A 23,690-nucleotide genomic window follows, 5' to 3' on the forward strand; every position below is an offset into this window, starting at 1 on the left:
ATTAAAGAATTAAAGAATTAAAGAATTAAAGAATTAAAGAATTAAAGAATTAAAGAATTAAAGAATTAAAGAATTTTAGAATTTCAGAATTTAAGAATTTAAGAATTTAAGAATTAAAGAATTAAAGAATTAAAGAATTAAAGAATTAAAGAATTAAAGAATTAAAGAATTAAAGAATTAAAGAATTAAAGAATTAAAGAATTAAAGAATTAAAGAATTAAAGAATTAAAGAATTAAAGAATTAAAGAATTAAAGAATTAAAGAATTAAAGAATTAAAGAATAAAAGAATTAAAGAATTTAAGAAATTAAAATTTTTTTTTAAGAATTTAAGAATTTAAGAATTTAAGAATTTAAGAATTTAAGAATTTAAGAATTTAAGAATTTGAGAATTTAAGAATTTAAGAATTTAAGAATTTAAGAATTTAATAACTTTAGAATTTAAGAATTTAGGAATTAAAGAATTAAAGAATCAAAGAATTAAAGAATTAAAGAATTAAAGAATTAAAGAATTAAAGAATTAAAGAATTAAAGAATTAAAGAATTAAAGAATTAAAGAATTAAAGAATTAAAGAATTTGAGAATTTAAGAATTTAAGAATTAAAAAATTAAAGAATCAAAGAATTAAAGAATTTAAGAAATTAAAAATTTAAGAATTTAAGAATTTAAGTGGGGATCGAAGTAGCCATGCGCGAGATCGGACGTGACATTTGTTCGGTACCGAAAATTTGACGTTTTTCTTCGGTTTAGAGTTGTTTTACATTGAAAAATTCCAAGAAGTTTCTGATGTTTTTTTCTCGGATTTGTTTGTGCTGCAAGTGAATCTACATGCTGAAGACAAAAGTGAAGCTCTGCGAGATTTTTTTTTGTGGGGCGTAACGGAAAGGATTTCCGTTTAGTTCCAGCCGTTCCGGCAAGGCCAGAAGTTGCTGACAACCTGTGGATTCCTGGATTTGATGATGTTCTAGTGAAGCAACAGCATCATATTCGATGTATGTTCGGTTTGTCGAATGCATTGGAGACCCTTGGTGAGATCTTTCCATACGATTTTTTTTAGATTATTCATATTATATTCTCTTTATCAAATGAAATATCCTTCCTACCCCACCCCATCCTCCATGTCCTTAATCCAAATTACACCCCCCCCTCCTCCCTCTACCCCCCTCCTAAAATAATAACAATTACTTGCCAAATTTACACTTACACACCCAACCACAACTCATTCGGAGCGTTTGGTACGGTATGTCCACGCATCCTTCCTCCCCTGTTGATTCTGTGAAATGTGATCCGTTCTCAGAATCTGTCTCTGCGGTTAATGCAACGCAGTAGGCCTGGCCGCTTTAATTTTTGCAATACATGTTCGGGGTTACTCGGATGTAATGCAATCATTAATATTGACAAGAAAGGACTTGGGGCGTAATCTAACCAAAAGTTCTTCCAGGATGCTTTCTTCGGACTGGCTGCGCTTGTGTTCGATTAGATTAGATTAGATTAGATTAAGAATTTAAGAATTTAAGAATTTAGGAATTTAAGAATTTGAGAATTTAAGAATTTAAGAATTTAAGAATTTAAGAATTTAAGAATTTAAGAATTTGAGAATTTAAGAATTTAAGAATTTAAGAATTTAAGAATTTAAGAATTTAAGAATTTAAGAATTTAAGAATTTAAGAATTTAAGAATTTAAGAATTTAAGAATTTAAGAATTTAAGAATTTAAGAATTTAAGAATTAAAGAATTAAAGAATTAAAGAATTAAAGAATTAAAGAATTAAAGAATTTAAGAAATTAAAAATTTAAGAATTTAAGAATTTAAGAATTTAAGATTTTAAGAATTTAAGAATTTAAGAATTTAAGAATTTCAGAATTTAAGAATTTAAGAATTTAAGAATTTAAGAATTTAAGAATTTAAGAATTTAAGAATTTAAGAATTTAAGAATTTAAGAATTTATGAATTTAAGAATTTAAGAATTTAAGAATTTAAGAATTTAAGAATTAAAGAATTAAAGAATTAAAGAATTAAAGAATTAAAGAATTAAAGAATTAAAGAATTAAAGAATTAAAGAATTAAAGAATTAAAGAATTAAAGAATTAAAGAATTAAAGAATTAAATAATTTGAGAATTTAAGAATTTCAGAATTTAAGAATTTAAGAATTAAAGAATTAAAGAATTAAAGAATTAAAGAATTAAAGAATTAAAGAATTAAAGAATTAAAGAATTAAAGAATTAAAGAATTAAAGAATTAAAGAATTAAAGAACTAAAGAATTAAAGAATTAAAGAATTTAAGAAATTAAAAATTTAAGAATTAAAGAATTTCGCAATTCGCAATTCGCAATTTTCAGTGTAAGAACGGGCCTTGACCGATCTTATGCACTAGGTTCCCGACGAACACGCACTGCCCTTACACCTACATCTCACCCTTGCTCTGAGTCAGTACGAGCAGCACGCTAGAACACGCTTTGAGTGTTCGTGCCAGGCATGCACACCTTCTTTTCCGGTTACGCATTTTAACTCGGCCGGGGGTGGTACATTACGTAGGGTTTGATGTAAGTATAAGCGCCTAACCATTAATAGTGTGCCTATCAACTTTCATTAAAGCAAAAACTGTTTTATTTTTAGTTTGAATTCAAAAACTTATTGTTATTTCTGTGTATTGTTTTCTCCTGAAATCTTCCCTATTGTTGAGTCTGTTTATATGTTGCTATTTCTTTTGTCGCGGTGTTTTGTTACAATTTTTGGTCCTAAGCATGTTATAAAAGTTTACCAAAAATACAATAGTAATATTTGTGTTAATCCTTTAACCATTCCATAAATTGAGTAAGGGCTCAAACCTCACTTGTTTGAAAAAAGGGTGAAGATTGAAAACAATTGACAGTAAAAGAGAATTTATTTTATAAAAATCAAGTATCAATAGTAAGAGAATAATGAGCGTATTTTGAAGAATAAAAATGAGAAGCTAGATGTATTAGATGTAAAATTAGACAATAGTTAATAGATAGAGATACAAAACAAGCTTAGATTATAGCAATGATAATTTATAGGACAGATAAAGAATTATTCAAATAAATAAATTCGCAATAAAATCAAAAAAAGATTAGGCGAATGATAAATAGACTTGACATTACTAGTACATTAAGGAAAAGTATATTTTTAAGGAAAAAAAAAAGAACAAAACAAAGTTTATTACAGCAGTATCAATTGATAGAAAAGAGTTGAAAAGCGTTGAGAAATAAGAGAATCAAATGAGTAAAATCGAAATCAAATGGAGGATAGTAAACAGAAGCCGCGTTAGCAAATCAGTGAAACAAAATAAACAGAAGATAGGTGGTAGCTGAGAATGAAGAGAAGAGAAACCCCGTTGTGCGATGTTTCAGGTACATCCACAGCAGTTGACTCAACATACTGCGAATCAAAACAATACCGTCTACAATCACAAATTACTTCCCTTTCCCACATTGTCGCGCCCCTTTCTTTTAGCCGTCTCGACTTTGACCCGCGGTGGTCAAAGGTTTACGAGCCGTTTCCACAGGCCACCAGCTAGGTCATCATGAAAACCAAGCCAACGTGGAGGTAAGAAAATAGGACACTCGCAAGAAACCAGAGCTATACTGTTCTGATCAAGATAATTCGGATGATCTAACAGAACTACGGATGTAGTTAGTTGCGCTCCTTCCAGGATGTTCCTAACGTGGACGTCAACCGAAGAGCACGCAACAAGGTCAGTGCCATTGCATGCTCTTAGGTATCAATCCTTGGCCTGCAATTTAAGAATTAAAGAATTTAAGAATTTAAGAATTTGAGAATTTAAGAATTTAAGAATTTAAGAATTTAAGAATTTAAGAATTTAAGAATTTAAGAATTTAAGAATTTAAGAATTTAAGAATTTAAGAATTTATGAATTTAAGAATTTAAGAATTTAAGAATTTAAGAATTTAAGAATTTATGAATTTAAGAATTTAAGAATTTAAGAATTTAGATATTTTAGAATTAAGAAATTAAAGCATTGCAGAATTTAAATTCTTCAATTTCTAAATTCTAAAATTCTGAAATTCTACAACTCTGAATTTTTAAAATTCTTGAAATAAAAAATTCTAAAATGCTTAAATGCCTAAAATTTTAAGATTTTTGAGATGTTTTATTCTTAAATAGATCAAAAATGCAAGAATACCAACTGCTCAAAATTCAAATATATAGATTACTTTTTCGAAACAACCAATGCGCCATGTACATAGGACCTTTTGAAAAAGTAAGCGATATATAACGATGAAAATTAAAATTTTGAAAACTTAGCTTTTTTCCAAAAAATCCGAAATAACAAATTATGGAATAAGGAATAAAACATTTTAAAATTTAAAAACATTTTTTTATTTGATGAATATTAAAAAAGCTGAATTTAGAAATCAAATTTTAAAATATTTGAAACTTGTTTTTTTACTACATCAATCACATTTGAAAATTCCAATTGAAATTCAAAAGAACGAAAATGTATGAAAATAAATATAAAGCAAAAAAAAAAAAAATACTGCTTCGGCCACAATTCCAAATGTCTAAAGTTTTGTAGTAAACACAATTTTAAATTATTTATTTTTTTAAAGGCACAACATAAAACAAAACCGAGTGTCTAAAATTCAAAACCTTAGAATTATAAAAACTCAAATTAAAAAAAAACTATCGCTTCATTTTTTTCTGAATTTCAAAACATTGATTTTTAAAGCACACAAAAAGCTGAAAAAGCAAAATTTGATTTATTGCAGCTTTTGAAAAAATAACTCCAGAAATGTTTGTTTCAAAACAAAGATTGATGTAGTGTACTACCTCCTTAATTTTGGCCAAAATCTGAGTGGAACTTACCCAAAAGGAAACTTCTAAAACTTATCCGATTCGGTTTCAACGAAATTTGAATAAAAATTACTCAAAAATAAGTTAGTTTGACGAGCGCGTAGACGCAAACAAGCTACACCGAACAAAATCTACAGTTATAACAAATAAAACAAGAGACAACAGAATAAAACTTTAAACTTAAAAAGGGGGGACTTTATTGTCACAGAAGAAACGATAAAACTACATAAACATAAAAAGTAAAATTAAAACAGATTTCAAAGGAATGTTTGTTTGGTTGTTCGCTTCCCCCCGTGAGTTGGGACAGCAACACTAATACAGATTCATCGCGGATATTTATGATATTCCAATCGAAATTTTCTAAATCGAAACCTTACTACAGATATTTTTTTAATAGTTATAATTAAAACGGAAGCACTATCTAGTACGGCGAACCACTTTTCTCCACAGAATAAAAATCTAACATTTAACACCACAAGAGTTTGGAGTTTTTTGCTGGAAAGATTCTTTCAATTGCACGGAATTTAGAGTATTAAACAATTGGCAAAATAGAACTTAAACGAGTAGCTAATTATAGTCAGATCTTAATTATTCTTTTTTCAAGATACACGCACAAATAAAGCGCGACAGAAAGTAGTTTTTAATATAGTTAATATAGTTTTTGCTGTTACAGTTTTAAAAATAGTTCAGTAAGTATTTTCCCAATCAGCACATTCAATAAAAAGGTGCTCTTCCTTCTTTCTACCGCGTCGATTTTAAGTTTATTTGCAAGTAAAAAAAAAAAGTAAGACGTAAGTCTACGTCAAAAATGAGTTTTAGTTTCGCACTAGTTTTGTCAGAGTCGATTTTCGTAGAATATTTTTTTGCAGGTATTTTTCTACTGTAATATTTAGGTAAATGTGAGTTAATTTGTGTTTGTTAATCGCTTTACAAATTGTATCAATTCCTTTAGTTTGTTTTTTTTTTTGTTCAAACACTGCGCGTGATCAACACCTTAATTTCACGCGCGCAATGCTTCGTGTCTTGGCTAAATATTTTAATACGTAAATCGTTACATGATTTTTGCTGTAACTTTACAACGTTTTTTCTGTTAGAACTGTAAAATCTACAAATTACCTTAAATCCATTTCTCCCAAGGGGGGGACAAAAAAAAGGTCGCCCGCTCAAATCTCACTCACAAAGAAGAAGCCCCATATTTGTAACCCACCCTACTAGGCCTTGATGAGCCGGCACAGCCGCCCCCGGACCCACTTGTACGCCTTGCCGCGAAAATCGTTCAGCTTGGGCGAGGCCTGATTGCTGCCGCTGCTGGTGTTGTTGCTGCTGCAGTTGCCGACCGCTTCGCCGGCGGCCTCCTCCGTGGTCGACAACGTCGGCTGGTGGGCTCCCGCTGGTCATGGGACACCACCGACGAGGGTGGCGGAGGACGTCGTGGTTGTCGTCGTCGCCCACCGGGCGTCGTCCGATTCGTGCGTCAGGTAGCGCAGACCGACCTGGGCCTCGAGAATGCGCAGGTCGTTCCAGGTTTGCAGGTCCTGCAGCCAGCAGTGGAGTAGGCTCTTGTCCACGGTGAAGCGCTTGCGCTGCTTCACTTGGAGAAGGTTGTTGATGAGATCGATCGCTGAAATGATTTCCAAAATGTTCATGATTAAACTCTCAGAATTGAAGAAGCAGCGAATCTCACCATCGGAGGAAATCTCCTTCCACGGGTTCGGTGGGTACATGAAGGCCGCGTTCTGGATCTGGTCGTTGATGTCCTCGTCCTCGTTGAACGGGAACGTCCCGCTCAGGCTGACGTAGATGATGACGCCGACGCTCCACATGTCCAGCGAGCGGTTGTAGCCCTTGTTGCGCAGCACTTCCGGAGCTGCCCCCATAGCAAAAACATTTAAAAAACATTCAAACTTCAAATTCATGAAAACAAATTACCAAGATAAGCCGGCGTGCCGACCACCGACCGCCGGAACGACTTCTCGCCGATGATCCGCGCGAAGCCAAAGTCGCACAGCTTGACCTGCGGGAACTCCGCGTCCGACGAGAGCAGCACGTTCTCCGGCTTCAGGTCGCAGTGCACGATGTTGCGGCTGTGCAGGTACTTCAAGGCGACGAGGATCTGCAAATTGCGTGAAATTTGTTGAAAAATGTCAACAAAAACAAGTGCCGATTTTTCCCAGTGTTTGCGATTAAAAGTGACAGAAAGTGGCGAACTCAATTTTGGGTAGCATTCTAAAAACTAACGAAAGTTGGGTTTTCCACTGGAAGAGTGTACAGCTGTCATGGCAACTGAATCAACAACAACAGTTCGAACGAAAGGTAAGAACTCATTACAAATTTTGAAAAAACACCGATGTTGTAAGTAAATTGTAACATTGTGAAGCCCACCTGCGTGATCAAAAACTTGGTCACCCGCTCGTTAAGCCTCCCGTTTTGGTGCGACAGAATCATCTCCAGCATGTCCCCCTTTAGCTTCTCCATCACGACGAATATCCGCTCGGGCGTCTCGAACATCCGCTCCAGATTGACCACGCCGGCGTGCGACAGATTCTGCAGGATGGCGACCTCGTTCTTCAGCTGCGCCTCCTGCTTCGTCGGGAAGCGCAACTTGTCAATCACCTTGATCGCCACGGCGCGCGTCGTTTTCCGGTGGTTTCCTCCGTACACGATGCCAAACTGGCCGGAACCGAGCACCTCGTCCGGGTAGATCTGGTACAGTTGGCTCATGTCGGTGACCTTCTCCTCGGGTTCGCTGCTGGCGGACTCCGTCCGCGTTCCACTTGTCACCGGCATCAGGGCCTGCTTGATGGCCGTTTCCCAGCTCTTGGCCAGGTACGCGCCGATTCCGCTGTCCGGCGGTGGAAGAGCCAGCATGGGATCGCCTGAAAAGACAGAGTCATCAATTTGAGTACAAAACCATCGTCCCACAACCTACTCACCCTCCTTCAAGTTATACAGCGGGTCCTGCCCGACAAAGTAGTCTACGTTCGCAGTCCGGATCTCGAAGCAGTGCAGCACCTCGCTCTGTAGGTTCCGCGCCGGATCCACCGTCAAGATCTCGTTCAACGGAATCTCCCGGTAGTACTTGCTGCCCTGATCCGACACAAACAGCGTGATGGCCTTCGAGTCCAGCCGCCAGTAGTGCCGCTTGACGGTCTTCTCCTTGTTCGTAAAGTGCACCAGCCAGCCCTCCTTAATCGCGCGCCCGTCCCGTCTCTTCGTGTGCTTCACCGACTGGACGATCCTCATCAGCGGAATGTTGGCGCTCGGCGAGGACGAAGAATTGCTCGACTGGCGCGACTGTTCGCAGATGACCTCCAACCGATCCCCGCAATCAACCCCATCATGGTGCAGCGGTGAAATCATCCCGTTAATCTTAACCGGTGGAGGACCACCTCCCAAATCCAACAAATTTACATTCCGGTTATGGTGACTGCTACTATTGTTATTCCCACAAAACGCCCCACCTCCTCCACCTTCGTCCAAATCACTCTCATCGCCCGGATCCTCCTTATAAGCCATAACCGGTTCCCCGCCCGTCCCGTGCGGATCCACCGGTTGCGTATTCTCCCCGGTACAATCCTTCGGCACCAGCTCGACGCACTTTTTGTGCGCATTGTAGTGGCAGTCCCGACACTGGACGCCCTGCTTGAACAGCCCGCGCAGCAGCTTCTTGCAGTACTGACACACGGTGGGCCGGGTGTACGTGTGAATGGAAAAGCTGTGAGGTATCTTGATGCTGCCGCCGCCCATGGTCCGGCTGCTGCCCAGAGACGGCGACCGGTTCTGGCGGATGCTCGCACTGCCGGAGGTGGCGGCGTTGCCCAGCGAACCGGTGTTGGAGACGTTGAGCTGTGGATGTGAGGTTGGAAAATTGTCATTTTGATTTTTTAAACTCTTTGTTTTAATTCCAATTCCAAGTTTAGTATTTAAAAAAAAACATAAGGCTTTCAGAAATTTACCAACACATTCAAAGTATGTTTACATGGCAGCTGGAGGTTCGCTTGCATCAAGTTTCATTTCTCTTTCTAGTAAAAGTTTTTTGTCAGGCGACTTCTAGCTGGTTTTTTGACTGACCGCTCGATATGTCCGCAAACATACTTCGCAGGGCTGTGACAGCGGGCGGTCAGTCAAAAAACCCAGCTAGAAGTGGCCTAACAAAAACTTTTGCTAGAAAGAGATAGCAGATCTGATGCAAACAAACTCCCAACAGCCATGTAAACATACTTTGAATGTGTTAGTAGATTTCTGAATAGAAGGCCTTATTAGGAAAATAGATTAAATATAAAATTCATAGATAAGTAATAGTGCCAAACAAAATCTCAGAAAACGTTTAAATCGACATCAGTAAACAATCGCGAAGAAGGAAGTGAACAATCAAAATTTATCTCAAATTAGTTTAGCAACATAAATTGTTTGAATAGTGAAAATTGGCAAATTCGATGGAATTCAACCTAAATCTCACCAAAAATACTTACTTAAACATATTTGTTTTGGAGTCAAAATGTCTCGTGTTCATGAAGAGGACAATAATTAGTATTAACTAAAAGTGTAAATCAATTTGGTCAATGTAAATCGCTACCCCTACGAATGATTTTTTTTTGTGTCAATGCATTTTATTTCTTGCTTTGTTAAAAAAAAAAAAAAAAAAAAAACAAATACAGGGGACAAGAACAGAATAATTGCCCAACATTCTATTTTTCATTGATAAAACTGGTTTATTTATGCATTTTATTTTACTTTTGTTTAAAAAGGATATTTTTCTTTTCAAACCGTTTTTTTTAATATATACTTTGAAAATATTCAACAGTTTTAAAATATAGGAAATGCAGATTTGAAAAATTTATAGACGTAAGAATTTAAATGTTTTGGGTTTGAATGTTTCATAATTTTTAACTAACGATTTCTAAATGTTGTGTGTGAATTTGTTTGAGCTTGAGTTTTTAAGAAATTAATACTTTTGGGAAGGGCAGGGAAATGAACTAAAAAAAAACGAATTAAAGAATATTAGAATTTTAAGATGTAACAATTTTAAATGTAATAATCAGGAGTTTTCAATTTTGATTTTAGATTGTAAGAATTCGACAAGTGTGGAAATTCAGTTTATAAATTTCAAAATGTAAGGAATTCGAAGTGAAGAAGCTTTAATATTAAATTTTAGAATTTATTTGAAATGTGCAATATAAAAATTTTAAATAAAGGAATTTCAATTTAGAGGATTTAAGAACTACATAATTTAAAACATATTGAATTTAGATTTTTACCATTTTTAAATTTTTGATTGTATGAATTTTATACTTTTTGGAAAGTGTTAACAGTTTTGAGAAATGAAATTATAACAAAGAATTTTCAAAGAATAATTTGAAGAATTTTTAGATATAACAAGTTAAGAATGTCTAAGAGTTTTAAGAGATTTTTTTAGAGATCTAAGAGTTTTAAAATTTTAAAATTTTGGTTTTAGAATTTGAGCATGTAAGATTTCGAGAAATGTAAAAACATATGTTATATTCTATGATTTACAAAATGTAAGAATTTCGAAGTGAAAAAGTTTTGAAATAAGGGATTTTACGAATTTAAGAATTTATTTGAAAAGTTCAAAGTACACAGCTAAAAAAGTAGTAATCCAGCTGCATGTAAAAGGCCTGGGTGTAAAATAAATATTGCATTATTTTATGCAATTTTATGTGATTTCACACCCTGAAATATGTAGCCCATCAGTATGGGAAACCTACTTGACCGAAATGTCAAGCTCATATATGCGTTTCCTTGCAGTTTTTCATCAGTTTGATGGCCGAGTGGGCTAGGGCGCCAGTCCTTACTGTTGGTGCTGGGTATGAATTCCGTCGCTTGCAACTTTTTTTTTTGTGTTTACAATAAATGTACATGCATTGTGTAATATTATGTGTTTATTTTGACGAAGGTGATGTGCATGCTTTTGCATGCGATTTTACCATCGGATTTTTTGCTGTGTAAATATGTTAAGAATTTTAAAGTAAATGAATTTTGATTTTCAAGATTTAGGCATTCAAGAATTGTAGAATTTAAGACATTTTGAATTTTAGTGTGCGACTATTTTTAAATTTTTGAATCAGAATTCGCTTAACATTTTTAGATTTTTTTTATTAGGAAGGTTGAAACTGGAATGAAATTATAAAAAATAGTATTTATTACAGGATTTAAGTATTTAAGAGTTGTGGAATTTAAAACATTTAGAATTTTAGTGTTTTACTTTTTTTTTAATTTTTGAGTCTGATTTTTTGCATTCTAAGAATTTTATGCGTTTTGGGAAGGAATTTGAAAATATAAGAATTTGAATAATTTTAAGATATACAAATCTACACAAAAATAAATATCTTTGAATGTTACATCATTTATGACGTAACACTTTTGCACGTCATTCAAAATTTCAATTTAAATGCAAAATGGATGTAAATTAGCGACAAATTATACGAAAAATATGATTTTACGTGTGATTCAACCGTTTTCGTCGAATCTCAAGTTTATATCAACTCAGTTTACATGTGATTTATTTTATGAATTTATAAATGTTAGAATTTCGAAGTTTAAAAAAATTACAATTTGGAAATTTACGAATTTTAGAATCTATTTGAAAAGTTCAAAGTAAAATTTTTAAGAATTTTAAAGTAAATGAATTTTGATTTTCAGGAATTAGGAATTTTGGAATTTGAATTTTAGTGTTTGACTATTTTTAAACTTTTGAATCAAAATTTGTTTAACTTGAGATTTTTGGAGTTTTGTATTTAACGAATTACATAAAAAAATGTATTTGAGAATATTAAAAATTGATTAATTTTTTATATACTTCAAGTATCTTAAAATTTAGCAATTTTCAAAATGTTAGAATTGAAGTTAAAAAGTTTTAAAAGTAAAGGAATTTACGAATTTATCTGAGATGTTCAAAGCAAAGAACTTTAAATCAAGTAATTTTCAAATTTAGGACTAAACAATAAAGAAAGAATAATATTATTTAAGACATTTTGAATGATAGTGTTTTATTATTTTAGAAATATTTAGGATGATTTGTTGTAAAGTTTAGATGTTAAAAATTTTAACAATTTGTGAAGGTTTAAAAAACAAAATAAAATCAAAAATATCAAATATTAAAATCTGAATAAATTTCAAATTCAATAACTTTAGAATGTGAGAATTGAGAAATATAAAACTTTGGTTTTACAATTTTAAAATAAATTTTAGTTTAGGCATTTCTGAATTTTATAATTTTGAAGTTATAGAGTAACATAATAATAAATTAGTTGAATTCAGAATTTATTGGAAACGTTTAACTGATTTTTTAAAGGATTCAGCGAAACATAGCAGATGCGAAAAAAAGAAAATCTTTAAAATAAAAAAAATTAAACTTCTTAGAAATAATATTTTAAAAAACGCCTGGACATAAATAAGGACGTAGATAAAGGAAAAAAAGTTTACAATTGTCTTTTTTTTTTAATACTTAATTGGAACCAATTGTTTTTTTAAATAAGAAATAGCACAATTTGCACCTATTAAGCCAGATTTACCACATTTTTTTGTGTGGTTTTTATAATTATTATTCATATTATTATTTTAATAAGAAATACGGCAGGTGACATTTAACCTAGGAAAAAATAATACAGTCCAGATTCGATAATCCGAAGCCTTGGTAAAAATTTACTTCGGATAATCGAACACAAAAAAAATCGTTATCCTAATTTTTGACTTTTGAGGTTGAATATGACCCCTTAACCCTTTTTGTCTTATTTTTAACATAAAATTCGAGTTCTGCGACCCTATTTTAGTCCAATTTGAATGGTTGGGAACCTTTTGAATTACAAAATGCATTTTTTATAAATATTTTATCACGGCCATTTTGGCCGCCATCTTGGAATTTGAATTAGCGTCGAAATTCTAAACCCATGATGGCGGCCCCAATGGCAGTGATAAAATTTTGCTTACTTTTTCAAAAGGTCCTATTTACATAGGAAACCCATGGCGCATTGGTTGTTTTGAAAAAGTAATCTAAAAATATTAAAAAAATGCTTTTTGTAATTATCCATTTCCAATAGGCCATTTCAAACAACTTGTATGGTGAGGTCTAAGTTAAGAGAAAAACAATTTTTAAGTTACCTTAAAATTTTAAAACTTATCACTTGGACCAGTTCTGGTTAATCCGAAACGTCGGTCTTGATTCAAGGCTACAATTTTCATGTTATTGGGATCAATGGGATGTGCTACTCAAGGACAGGTCTGATAAAGGACTTTCTGTATCAATAAAGACAAACAAAAGAAAACACAAAAGAGTAATTTGTTTAATACTGCGTTTATTTCGTTGTAAAATAGTTCAATATAATAGTTTATAAAGAAACAATACAAGTTCAAAGAATTATAGAAAAATAACAGAATAGAAATATAAGAACTAAACAATACTGTTCCAAGAGAAACGGTTAAAGTAAGGAATGTCATTTATCAGACTCTATCGTTAAGAATGTCGCACCATCACCAGACGTTAAGTAATTAAGTATTTTAAAGTAAACATGATTTCACTGGACGGAATCGGTTAATACTACAACCACATCTCCACAGAATTTGTTCAGTTCAGTTCTTGATCTCGTTCATGAGCTGCTGCATCTTTCTTACCAGCAACGAGCCCGATCCGGCACTCGTTCCGTCGTCCCCGGCGGACACCAACGAATTGCTCGACCCGCCGGACGGACTGCGCGGCGGATGCAGCGACGACGACGTACTCCGCCGGTGCGTTCCCGTGTGCTCGACCCGGCTGCAGTTGTTTGGCACCTTGATGACGCACCGTTTGTGGTAGTTGAGGCCACAACCTTCGCACTTGAGACCCTGCCGCACCAGCCCAAACAGCATCTCGCCGCAAAAGTCGCAGAACGTCGGCGCCTTGTACGAGTGGACGGCGAGGGCGTGGGGCCGCACCAGCGGGATGTCGTCCTGGCCGGGGGCGCTGATAGCTGAGGGGGCGGAGGAGGGAATTAGTTTTAGATTTTATTCTAGGAAGAAATAGACTTACGATTTGCAGTCAGGACGATCTCGACCAGCGTTTCGTCCACAATCTCCGACGCCGAGTTGATCATCTGGAGCACGTTGGACGAGCTGTAGTCGTGGCGGAATAAGAGCAAACGGTCCGACAGGCGGTTCAGGCCGTTTTCGGGTATCTGGAAAGAACAAGGGAAATAAAAATTAAATTTATATTGAACAAAACAACTATGGAGAAATCTAGGCCGTGAACGGGCGATCCCCACGTTTTGTCCTACCCTGTAGATTCAGAAATTTATACACTAAGATTTTATTTTACCGAATTCGGTAAATTTTACCGATTTTTCAACTGCTGAACAGTTCGGTAAACTGAAAATTGCCGAATTCGGTCAAAACTTATTGAAATTCGTTAATGTAGGTTATTATTGCTCATCGTACAACCGAAATTCGGTACAATTTTGTTAATTTTGACAGATGGTTTACCGATCTAAACTTTACCGAGTTTTCAACTACCGAGTTCGGTAAAAAAAATCTAAGTATGTAGACCGTTTTTATGATCTCAAAATTCATAAAATCATTTCTTTACGATTAAAATTGTAAAAAAATCATCTTCAAGTTAAAACCACGTCTGTTAATTAAAAAAAAACTCAAAATTTATTTTTCCTAAGAGAGTACCTACACAAATAGATTTTTTTTTACCGAATTCGGTAGTTGAAAAATCGGTAAAGTTTAGATCGGTAAACCATCTGTCAAAATGAAAAAAATTTTACCGAATTTCGGTTGTACGATGAATAATAATAACCTACATTACCGATTTTCAGTAAGTTTTCACCGAATTCGGTCATTTTCAATTCACTGAACTGTTCACCAGTTGAAAAATCGGTAAAATTTACCGAATTCGGTAAACAAAAATCTAAGTGTGTAGACTTGAATATCCGAATTCCTCGGACAAATTTGACTTCGGATAATCGTGTGACAATTTTCCCGTTGCCTTATTTTGAACCGTTGAGTCTCAATAAGACCCCTAACATGTTTCGGATATTTGAGTTTGGAATGTTTTTCGAATACTGTTATGAATATATGAATTTTAAAAAATAAAAATATACAGCCATTTCACGTCAAACAGGAAGCCTCCAAATTTGCTCCGATTTGGCTCAAATTTGGAGTGGGGGTTCCTTGGCCTAAATAATTAGACTCGTATTTTTTTTTGTTTGGCGATTAGGATGGTCCTATCCGAAACAGGGTGGTCCAAAAAATTGCGTTTTTCGTCGATTTTCGCAAAAACTACATTTTCGTAATTGAAAGACGCAACTTTTGGTACTCAGACATGTTTAGGTCATTGCTGAATTTTTCAAGTTATCGCAGTTTTAGTGAAAAAAGTAGATTTTTACCCGTTTTCGGATTTCATATCTTTCGAAATCATATCTCCAAAACGTGTTAATGGATATTCGCATTTTTTTTTATTTGTTATGTAAAATATTACAAGGAATCAGGGAAAAATATTTTCAGACATGGGCTCTTTGGTCCCGAGACCTTAAAATCGGCAAGTGAAATTTTCATAGGACCTTTTAAAATATTCAGCTAGTTTTTTCAAACCTCAACATATTTTTCCTTAAAAGCCCAACTAATAACCTTTCTCTTGAATTGTGGCGCCCCAAAATTGATTCAGCCGTTCCGGAGATATGATTTTTTGAATTTATATTCATATCGTTTTCACGTTTTTGAATATTCAAATTTTCAAGATTTGCAGAGATATGAATCAGAGATAGATATCAAACACAGTAAATTTTGTATTGATTTTCGAATAATTTTAATATTTTAAAATCAAGCTTAACTTTAGGAAAAGTCTAAAAACAGATAGTTTTCTTTATTTCACATTTTATACAAACAAAAATTTAAAAGAATTAAATTAATGATCAGATATCGTCAGTTGAAAATTACAGCCTAATTGGGTCCTAAAATTAAGCTTAATTTTGAAATAGTATTGTTCACAACGATAAAGCTTATTTTTCTGAGTACAATGACCCTGTATACGTCCACAAAGAGTTTGGATTTTTAAATCAATTTTGAAAAATTAACCTCGCGGTCCTTTTTGACAGAAAAGGTCCTACTTGACAGCTCTTTCCAAGGGGACCATAGTTGATCCATCGAAATGCTTTTTAACCGTGTTTTTTACCTTTGTACATACCAATTGGCATAGGGCTTTAGGACCCTATTAGGTGAAGGAGGTATTAGATTATGAGAAATGAACCAACTCGCACTTTTTTGTGTTTGACAGTTAGCCAAACTCGCAAACTTGTTTGCGGCAAACTTGCAAACAATGCAAAAATTTATGCAGGCTGACGTTTCTGCAAACAAACGCAGGCAAACTTCCAAACTGTCAAAAGTGCGAGTGTGTTTGTTTGTTTTTCAAATGTCAAATCTGAGGCTGTATCTCAGAAACTTATTGGGCGATTTTGAAAATTCTTAAGAGAATAATTATAGGAAGTTTTCGCAGCTTTTCAAAAAAAAATACGGGTTTGCTTTTTTTTTTCAATAATCAAATTTTAAACTAAAAAAACCTTGACAAAATCGAAGCAAATATCTCCTAAATCAGATTTTGCACAAATAAAATGCTTCTACAAACAAATGGGATTTTTTTTTCCGTGTAATCATTTTTTTTTCTCGCAAAGTCCTCATAATAACCTACAACTTTGCCGAAGGCACCAAATCGATTAGAAAATGCCTTTTCAATGACTAGCCCTCAAAATTGTATGGATACTTGTTTGAAAAGAAAAAAACTAATGATGCAAAAAGACTTCTTTTGACATAGGGAATGTATGGGCAAAGTTTCATCAAAAATAAAATTAAAAAAAAACACGAAAAAAATTGCGAAATTGTAGAGAACTACTTAATAGCCCTTTTATTTTTTTAACATAAAAAAGAAACTATTAAAAAAATATTAAATTTTACTCAAGATATAAGAACAAAAAATACAAAATGTCTTCAAACAAATTTACAAAAAAAAAAATGCGTCTCATTGAGAAAGAACTGTGATGTGTGTGCGTGAAAACGTGATTTTTACACCTAACTGCAACACATGCCGAGCCAAAAACGGTTGAAATAGCCGGAAAATTAGTTGGGCCAACCAAAAAAAAAAAATGCCTGAAAAATCACAGAATTACAGGGTTGTTACGGAAAAGTCGAGAAAAAATCCGCGCCAGATCCGCGCCGACCCCAAAACCCAATCCGTGCGAAATCCGCGCCATATAAAAAATATCGCGACAAACATAGAAGAGAGTAACATAATGAATGAAATTTTAAACGAAAAAAGAATAATACAGAAGGCATTTGGATCAGTACCGTTGATCAGTTGTGGATTCATATGGAACCTTTTTTGCCATTTCTGAAGCAATATTAGTTTTTTTAAATATCGTTGCTTTAAAAACAAATTCAGGAAAAAAATTAAAACCATAAAATAAATCACCAATTTATAAAATCTAGGGATTTAGTACTTGGTAATTCTCGCCAAAACTTTACGCTGGAAAATCGAAACACGAAATTTCTATTATTTTCTTCTCTAAATTTCTCTAAACTAAAATATGACTCCGAAAATGGTCCGAACTAAGAAAATGGCAAAAAATAATAATTTAATAATTTAAAAATCAAATAATTGAGTAATTTAATAATTTAATAATTTAATAATTTAATAATTTAATAATTTAATAATTTAATAATTTAATAATTTAATAATTTAATATTTTAATAATTGAATTATTTAATAATTTAATAATTTAATAATTTAATAATTTAATAATTTAATAATTTAATAATTTAATAATTTAATAATTTAATAATTTAATAATTTAATAATTTAATAATTTAATAATTTAATAATTTAATAATTTAATAATTTAATAATTTAATAATTTAATAATTTAATAATTTAATAATTTAATAATTTAATAATTTAATAATTTAATAATTTAATAATTGAATAATTTAATTATTTAATAATTTAATAATTTAATAATTTAATAATTTAATAATTTAATAATTTAATAATTTAATAATTTTAAAATTTAATAATTTAATAATTTAATAATTTAATAATTTAATAATTTAATGATTAAATAATTCAAAAATTTAATAATTTAATAATTTAATAATTTAAAAATTTAATAATTTAATAATTTAATAATTTAATAATTTAATAATTTAATAATTTAATAATTTAATAATTTAATAATTTAATAATTTAACAATTTAATAATTTAATAATTAAAAATAAAAATTTAATAATTTAATAATTTGAAAATTTAATAATTTAAAAATTTAATAATTTCTCGCATAGGAAACCCGCGCCAGATCCGTGCGATACGCGCCATCCGCGCGATCCGCGCCATCCGCGCCGTCCGTAACAACCCTGGAATTATTGTTGTTTTGCGATGTGTTTCGCAGACAGCAATTTGTCTTTTGAACGAAATTAAAAAAAAATCAAAAAATAGCTGGAACAACCAAAAATCCGAGGAAAAACAATAAAAAAACTAATTTACCAAAATATTGTTAGGTGGTTTTTTATTAAAAATTATTACGACCTGATTAAAACATTCAATTCTAGTATTTTAAGGATTCTTTGCCTTTGAAAACAGGTTGAAAAATTCAACCATTTTTTTAGTAAAATGCACGATAAGTTTATTTTCCGAATAATCAAATAATTCGAATACATGAAGTTTATTTTTTATTTATTCAAAATTAAACCTCAAAGATATCTCAATGCAATGCTGCAAGATTTCAAAAGCTTCTTCAAATCTGGAGTTTTTTTTTTTTTGAAAAGGTCCTATAAAACAAATTTCCAGTTTTTGCTTTTTGGGTGTTTTGGAACCGCCTTGAGTCAGGGGTATTAAAAAACACCCAAAAAGCAAAAACTGAAAATTTGGTTTATTGGACCCTTTCAAAAAAAAAAAAAAAAACTCTAGAAATACACATTCAAAAATGCAGGCAGTGATGCCAGATCATCAAATTTAATGATTAATCGAAGAAAATCTTTTGAATCCAACTCTACCGAAAAGTTTGATGTAGGAAGTCACTTTCATTTAATTTTTTCTCTCATAAGGTCGAATGCTAAAAGGTCGAATGGACAAAAAAAAACTATGAAACATTCGTAAAGTTTTCCGATCTTTTGAAAAAAATATTTTCAAAAATTTTTAAACCAAGACTAACATTTTAAAAGGGCGTAATATTGAATGTTTGGCCCTTTTGAAATATTAGTCTTGGTTTAAAAAAATTAAAATAATTTTTTCGAAAAGATCGAAAAATTTCACGAAACATTCGTATTTATATTTTAACATTGAAAATCGGACCATTAGTTGCTGAGATAACGACATTAGAAAATGGTGTGTTGTTTGGGTGGGACTTAGAAAACATCAATTTTCCTGTTTTTAAACACTTGCATGGCAATATGTCAGCAACTAAAGGTCGTAGGGGAAATTCTCGTATCTTTGGCAGGTTAAGCTCTCGCTCCTAACTCCATCCAATTTGCTGATTTTCACTATTTAAACAACTAATTTTGCAAAACTTTTGGTAGAAACTTGCTTGCTCACTTCTTATTAAGCTATTTATCACTCGATTTCAGTTGAAAACGCTTTTAATTAGCTTTAATTGCATGTCAAAGTTCTGACCTGACAACATTAGAGGCACGCTGGAATTAGATGCTGTTCCCCTATCAACAAAGTTCAAAAGTGCAAAATATAGAGAATTTTCTCAGCTTTTCAAAAATATTTTTTTTTCAAAAGTGGGCAAACATGTGCACTAATTTTTAAAAATTAAAAACTTCGACTATTTTCAAAAAAGTCACCTAGAAATAGATTTAACTTGAAAACGGTGCACTTTATCAAATTTTCACTAAAGTACTTTTTGATTGCAAATTTGATTTTACATCGAAAAATGAAGTTAAAAAATTTTTGCGACCAATTTTTCGATTTTTTTAAAAAATTAGTATTGATTCAAAAATTCATAACTCGCTCAAAGATTTTTTGCACAACCTGGAAATTTCTGAAAAGTTGGCATTTGATGTCCTCTAAAACAGCGATTCTCAACGGGGGTACCGGGCCTACTTGATTTACATGGCAGGGGGTACCGGCCTAGAAGAAGGTTGAGAATCGCTGCTCTAAAACATATAAAAAAATATAAAAATAGTGTTTTTTTACAAATCAAGTTTTAGTGACAAAAAGTTAAATAAAAAATCACCCAAATTTTTTTACCGTGTATAACTTTTTTTTCAGTGTAGTCCATATTCATACCTACAACTTTGCCGAAGACACCAAATCGATCAAAAAATTCCTTCACAGATTTTTGAATTTTCATACATCATTTTTGTATGGCCAGTTGCCAAATTTGTATGGAAAATTATATGGACAAACTAATGATGCAAAATGGCTTCTTTGGGCATACCGAAGGCACCAAAAAAGTTTCAGTCGGATAAAAAAATACAAAAAAAATCGAATGTCCGAAATCTGAGAGAACTGCTCAAGATTATAATTAATTTTTCACATTCGACCATTTGTCCTTTCGACGTATGTCTTTTGACCTTTTGGCATTCGACCTTTTGTCCATTCGACCTAATGTCTTCCGACTTTTTGCGGCACATTCCTAAATTTTACCTGAACATCCCTAACATTAACATAAGACAGAATTGCCAGACAACAAATAAATTTCGATTGATTTGATTGCTTTTTTGAATATATTTTTTTCATTTTAAAATTGTGTGACAAATGAAAAACCAATGCAAATCTCCTACTAGCTTACCTTAGTATTGATAAAATCACAGGCTAGATCCTTGAGCGTTTTCAGCGTCAGCGCCTGGCTGGCCACGGTCACAATGTCCCGCAGGTTGCCAAACTGGAAGATGAAGGTGATTTCTGGTCCGGCCATTTTCAGAGATGTGTGTGAATGGTGACGATGATTGTTTGTAATAATCCTATTTCTTCTGATAGGAAGATTCTTTAAGGGGAGATTCCTTGGTCCTTAAACAGTACGTAAATTGTCGAGATTCGTCCAACTTGGAGAGATTGCGTTGCCTCGCGGATTCCCAACTTCTGTAAAAAAGAAAAAAAAAAACAAACAAATTGTGATTCATTAGAAAAATATTGATAAGCAAGGAGCGAAAAAAAAACAGTTGCAGCAAACAAGTGCGACGCTCGTCTGATGCGAGGCAAAAAAAGAAAGAAAAAAAGAAAAACATTGCGGACTTTGGCCCCGGTCTCCCTGGTCAGCATGTGGTTTCACGATGTGGTGCATGCAGCTGACCCCGAACATTCGGGGTTATCACGTGGCTTGGTCTGGTCTACAAACACACGACCTGGACACACACACCTTCAAGCAATTATTGCCTGAACTGATGAGATGCACTTGGAGGTGTTTTATTAGTTTGTTGTTTTTGCTTCGTTTCATGCTTTTCTTCAACTTTAGACAAACATCACAAACTGACGGGTGAAACTTTGGTTATTTGGCATTTCTTGGTGAAGTTGTAGGAGTTTCGAAGCAGAGGTTTCTTTGATGTACAACTGATTTGTTTTGTTTGGGCTAAAGGTTAATCCTTGGGGTTTATTTGAAATGTCAGACGATTGAAGAAATAAGTACAACTCTCAAATGTCAACAAATTCAAAGAGCTCAGAAGACAAAGGAATTTCAAATGTTGGTTTTTTGACTGAGACAAAAGAAGGTGATTTATTCGAATAGTTTATGAAAATTTTATGTCAAATTCGATTTTATTTGTTTCTAAGGTGAATATCATTAATTTTCAATTCATAAAATCAGTAGCTTAAGCAGATAAATGCATATCAAAAAATAGGAATCTTTTCACTAAAAAAATACAAATGTTGTTAAACAGACAGTTGTTGAACAGTTAGATAACAGAAATTGAATATTTGACGTTATTCAAGTTAAAGCATGCACTCAATTTTCTTATTTCTAGAGTTTTTTGTTTGAAAAGGTGCTATAAGCTATTTTGTTTCATATCTGGAGTGTTTTTTTTTAAAAGGTCCAATAAACAAAATTTCCAGTTTTTGCTTTTAGGGTGTTTTTGAAACCGCCTTGAGTCAGGGATATTAAACAAAACAGCCAAAAAGCAAAAACTGAAAATTTGGTTTATTGGACCCTTCAAAAAAAAAAAAAAAGCTCCAGATGTTTATCGGACCTATTAAAAAAAACTCAAGATTTGTTCTTCTTCTCTCAGCAAATATGGTCCAATTAATGATTTATTTTGAAGGCAATTTTCTGATATGTATTAACCAATTTTTCAGGAATGGTGGAAAATGTTCACTTTTGAACAAAATATACTTGAAAAATATCAAATTTTAATTTTTTCGCTTTTTGAGTATTTTCCCTAACCCTGACTTAACGCAAAAAATAAGAAAATTTAGTTTATTGGAACTTAAAAAAACTCCACTAATATAAACCAATAGCCTACCAAGATTTAAATATTTTTTGTAGCGTTTCACTATACAAACACGTTTTAATTATAAGAAACAGAAATACTTTTCTCGAAAAATTAGGACAGCAATTTTTTTTCAACATGATTCCTGAACATATTGGATATTGGTACGACAGCAAGATTTTTGTTTAAAATTTCGAAGCAAACAAATTTTTGCCAACTTGTTTGCCCAAAAAAGCATAAATGTCAAATGTGATTAATTTTTATTTTTGGTTATAATTTTAGGTTAAAAAAACTTCTTTTATTATAAAGATTCGAGAAAAGTAAATAGAATCGAATCTTTGTTCTGAGGATTTGGAAATTAAATTTTGATATGATCATGACGAAAATAATCGCAAAAATGTCCTATTGCACACTATTTAAAATATAAATTCCGTTCCAGCATAAAACAATAATTATATATGCTGGGAAGGGTTGGGAAATTGTGTTCTAATCAAAAATTAAGAAACGAACGAAACGAACGAAAACGTCAAATGCGTTTTTATTCATTATTTGCTTAAAAATGCACATGGGACAAATATTAAAAAAGTATCAATTTTAAATATTGAGCAATATTTTAGATTCCTAAAAAAATCAATTTTTATTTGTGTTGTGCACACAGTAAAAAAAACATGGTAAGAATACATATGGGAAGCGGTACATCTTTTATATCAGAAAAAATGTGTGATTATACCTCTGAAAATTTTACCACTTTTCTGGTGTAATATCACTTTTTTAGTCTAAATTTAGGTAAAATTACATCATGATTGAGGAAATATTCAACCTTTTCAAAATTATAGCTTCTTAACATATATTTTTTTTTACTGTGCACAAACAAAATCTTTGTAAATTTGGAAGGTGTAAAAAATGAGATTCAATAATACCTCTTTTATGATGTAATATAACCTCTGAAAAAGTGGCATTACAAATAAAAACACTAAATTTACCCATTTCAGAGGTAAAATTACGAATTTTTTTTCAGACATAATAGATAACTCATTTCTCATTCCTAGATGTAACTTTACCATTTTTTTTTTTTACTGCGTGAATTGTATTGTAATTGTTGATTTTATTTGGATGAAACTTCGATCGGTTTGCAACCTACGGCAATGTTAAAGGTTATAGAGCAATTCCAGCTCAAATCAGGAATTTTTCTAGTACTTTTGTACCCAACCCTCTCCGATTTCAATGAAACGATGTAGACACGTTATCCAAGGCCTATATAAGCCATTTTTGTGTATTTGGAGCTAACAGTACTCGAAAATAACATTTGAGAAGGGCGTAAGGTATTTAAATATTTTTGAATTTTGTAATTTAAAAATTACTGTATCTCGAAACCGTTGCGTCGTATCAAAAAGTGGTCAAAGACAAACTTGTAGGAAATTGGACGAGCGGGAAAAAAATACACTGAAACA

At 32.4% G+C, this 23,690-nt stretch overlaps 1 protein-coding gene across 1 annotated transcript in view; it reads right to left on the bottom strand.

Moving 5' to 3' along the window:
• Positions 1-5,008: 5,008 nt before the first annotated feature.
• LOC6038465 (serine/threonine-protein kinase D1) overlaps positions 5,009-23,690 on the bottom strand; it is a 44,665-nt gene continuing 25,983 nt past the window's right edge. Inside the window, exons 2-9 of the mRNA XM_038256743.1 lie at positions 20,610-20,899; positions 13,858-14,002; positions 13,464-13,798; positions 7,769-8,681; positions 7,218-7,711; positions 6,765-6,948; positions 6,520-6,702; positions 5,009-6,456 (exon numbers count right to left, since the gene is read on the bottom strand). Of these exons, the coding sequence (XP_038112671.1) occupies positions 6,230-6,456; positions 6,520-6,702; positions 6,765-6,948; positions 7,218-7,711; positions 7,769-8,681; positions 13,464-13,798; positions 13,858-14,002; positions 20,610-20,735 (2,607 nt within the window). The 5' untranslated portion in view covers positions 20,736-20,899 and the 3' untranslated portion in view covers positions 5,009-6,229. The remainder of the gene's footprint in view (positions 6,457-6,519; positions 6,703-6,764; positions 6,949-7,217; positions 7,712-7,768; positions 8,682-13,463; positions 13,799-13,857; positions 14,003-20,609; positions 20,900-23,690) is intronic.

Source organism: Culex quinquefasciatus, chromosome 1, assembly GCF_015732765.1.
Source record: "Culex quinquefasciatus strain JHB chromosome 1, VPISU_Cqui_1.0_pri_paternal, whole genome shotgun sequence".
Classification (NCBI taxonomy): domain Eukaryota; kingdom Metazoa; phylum Arthropoda; class Insecta; order Diptera; family Culicidae; genus Culex; species Culex quinquefasciatus.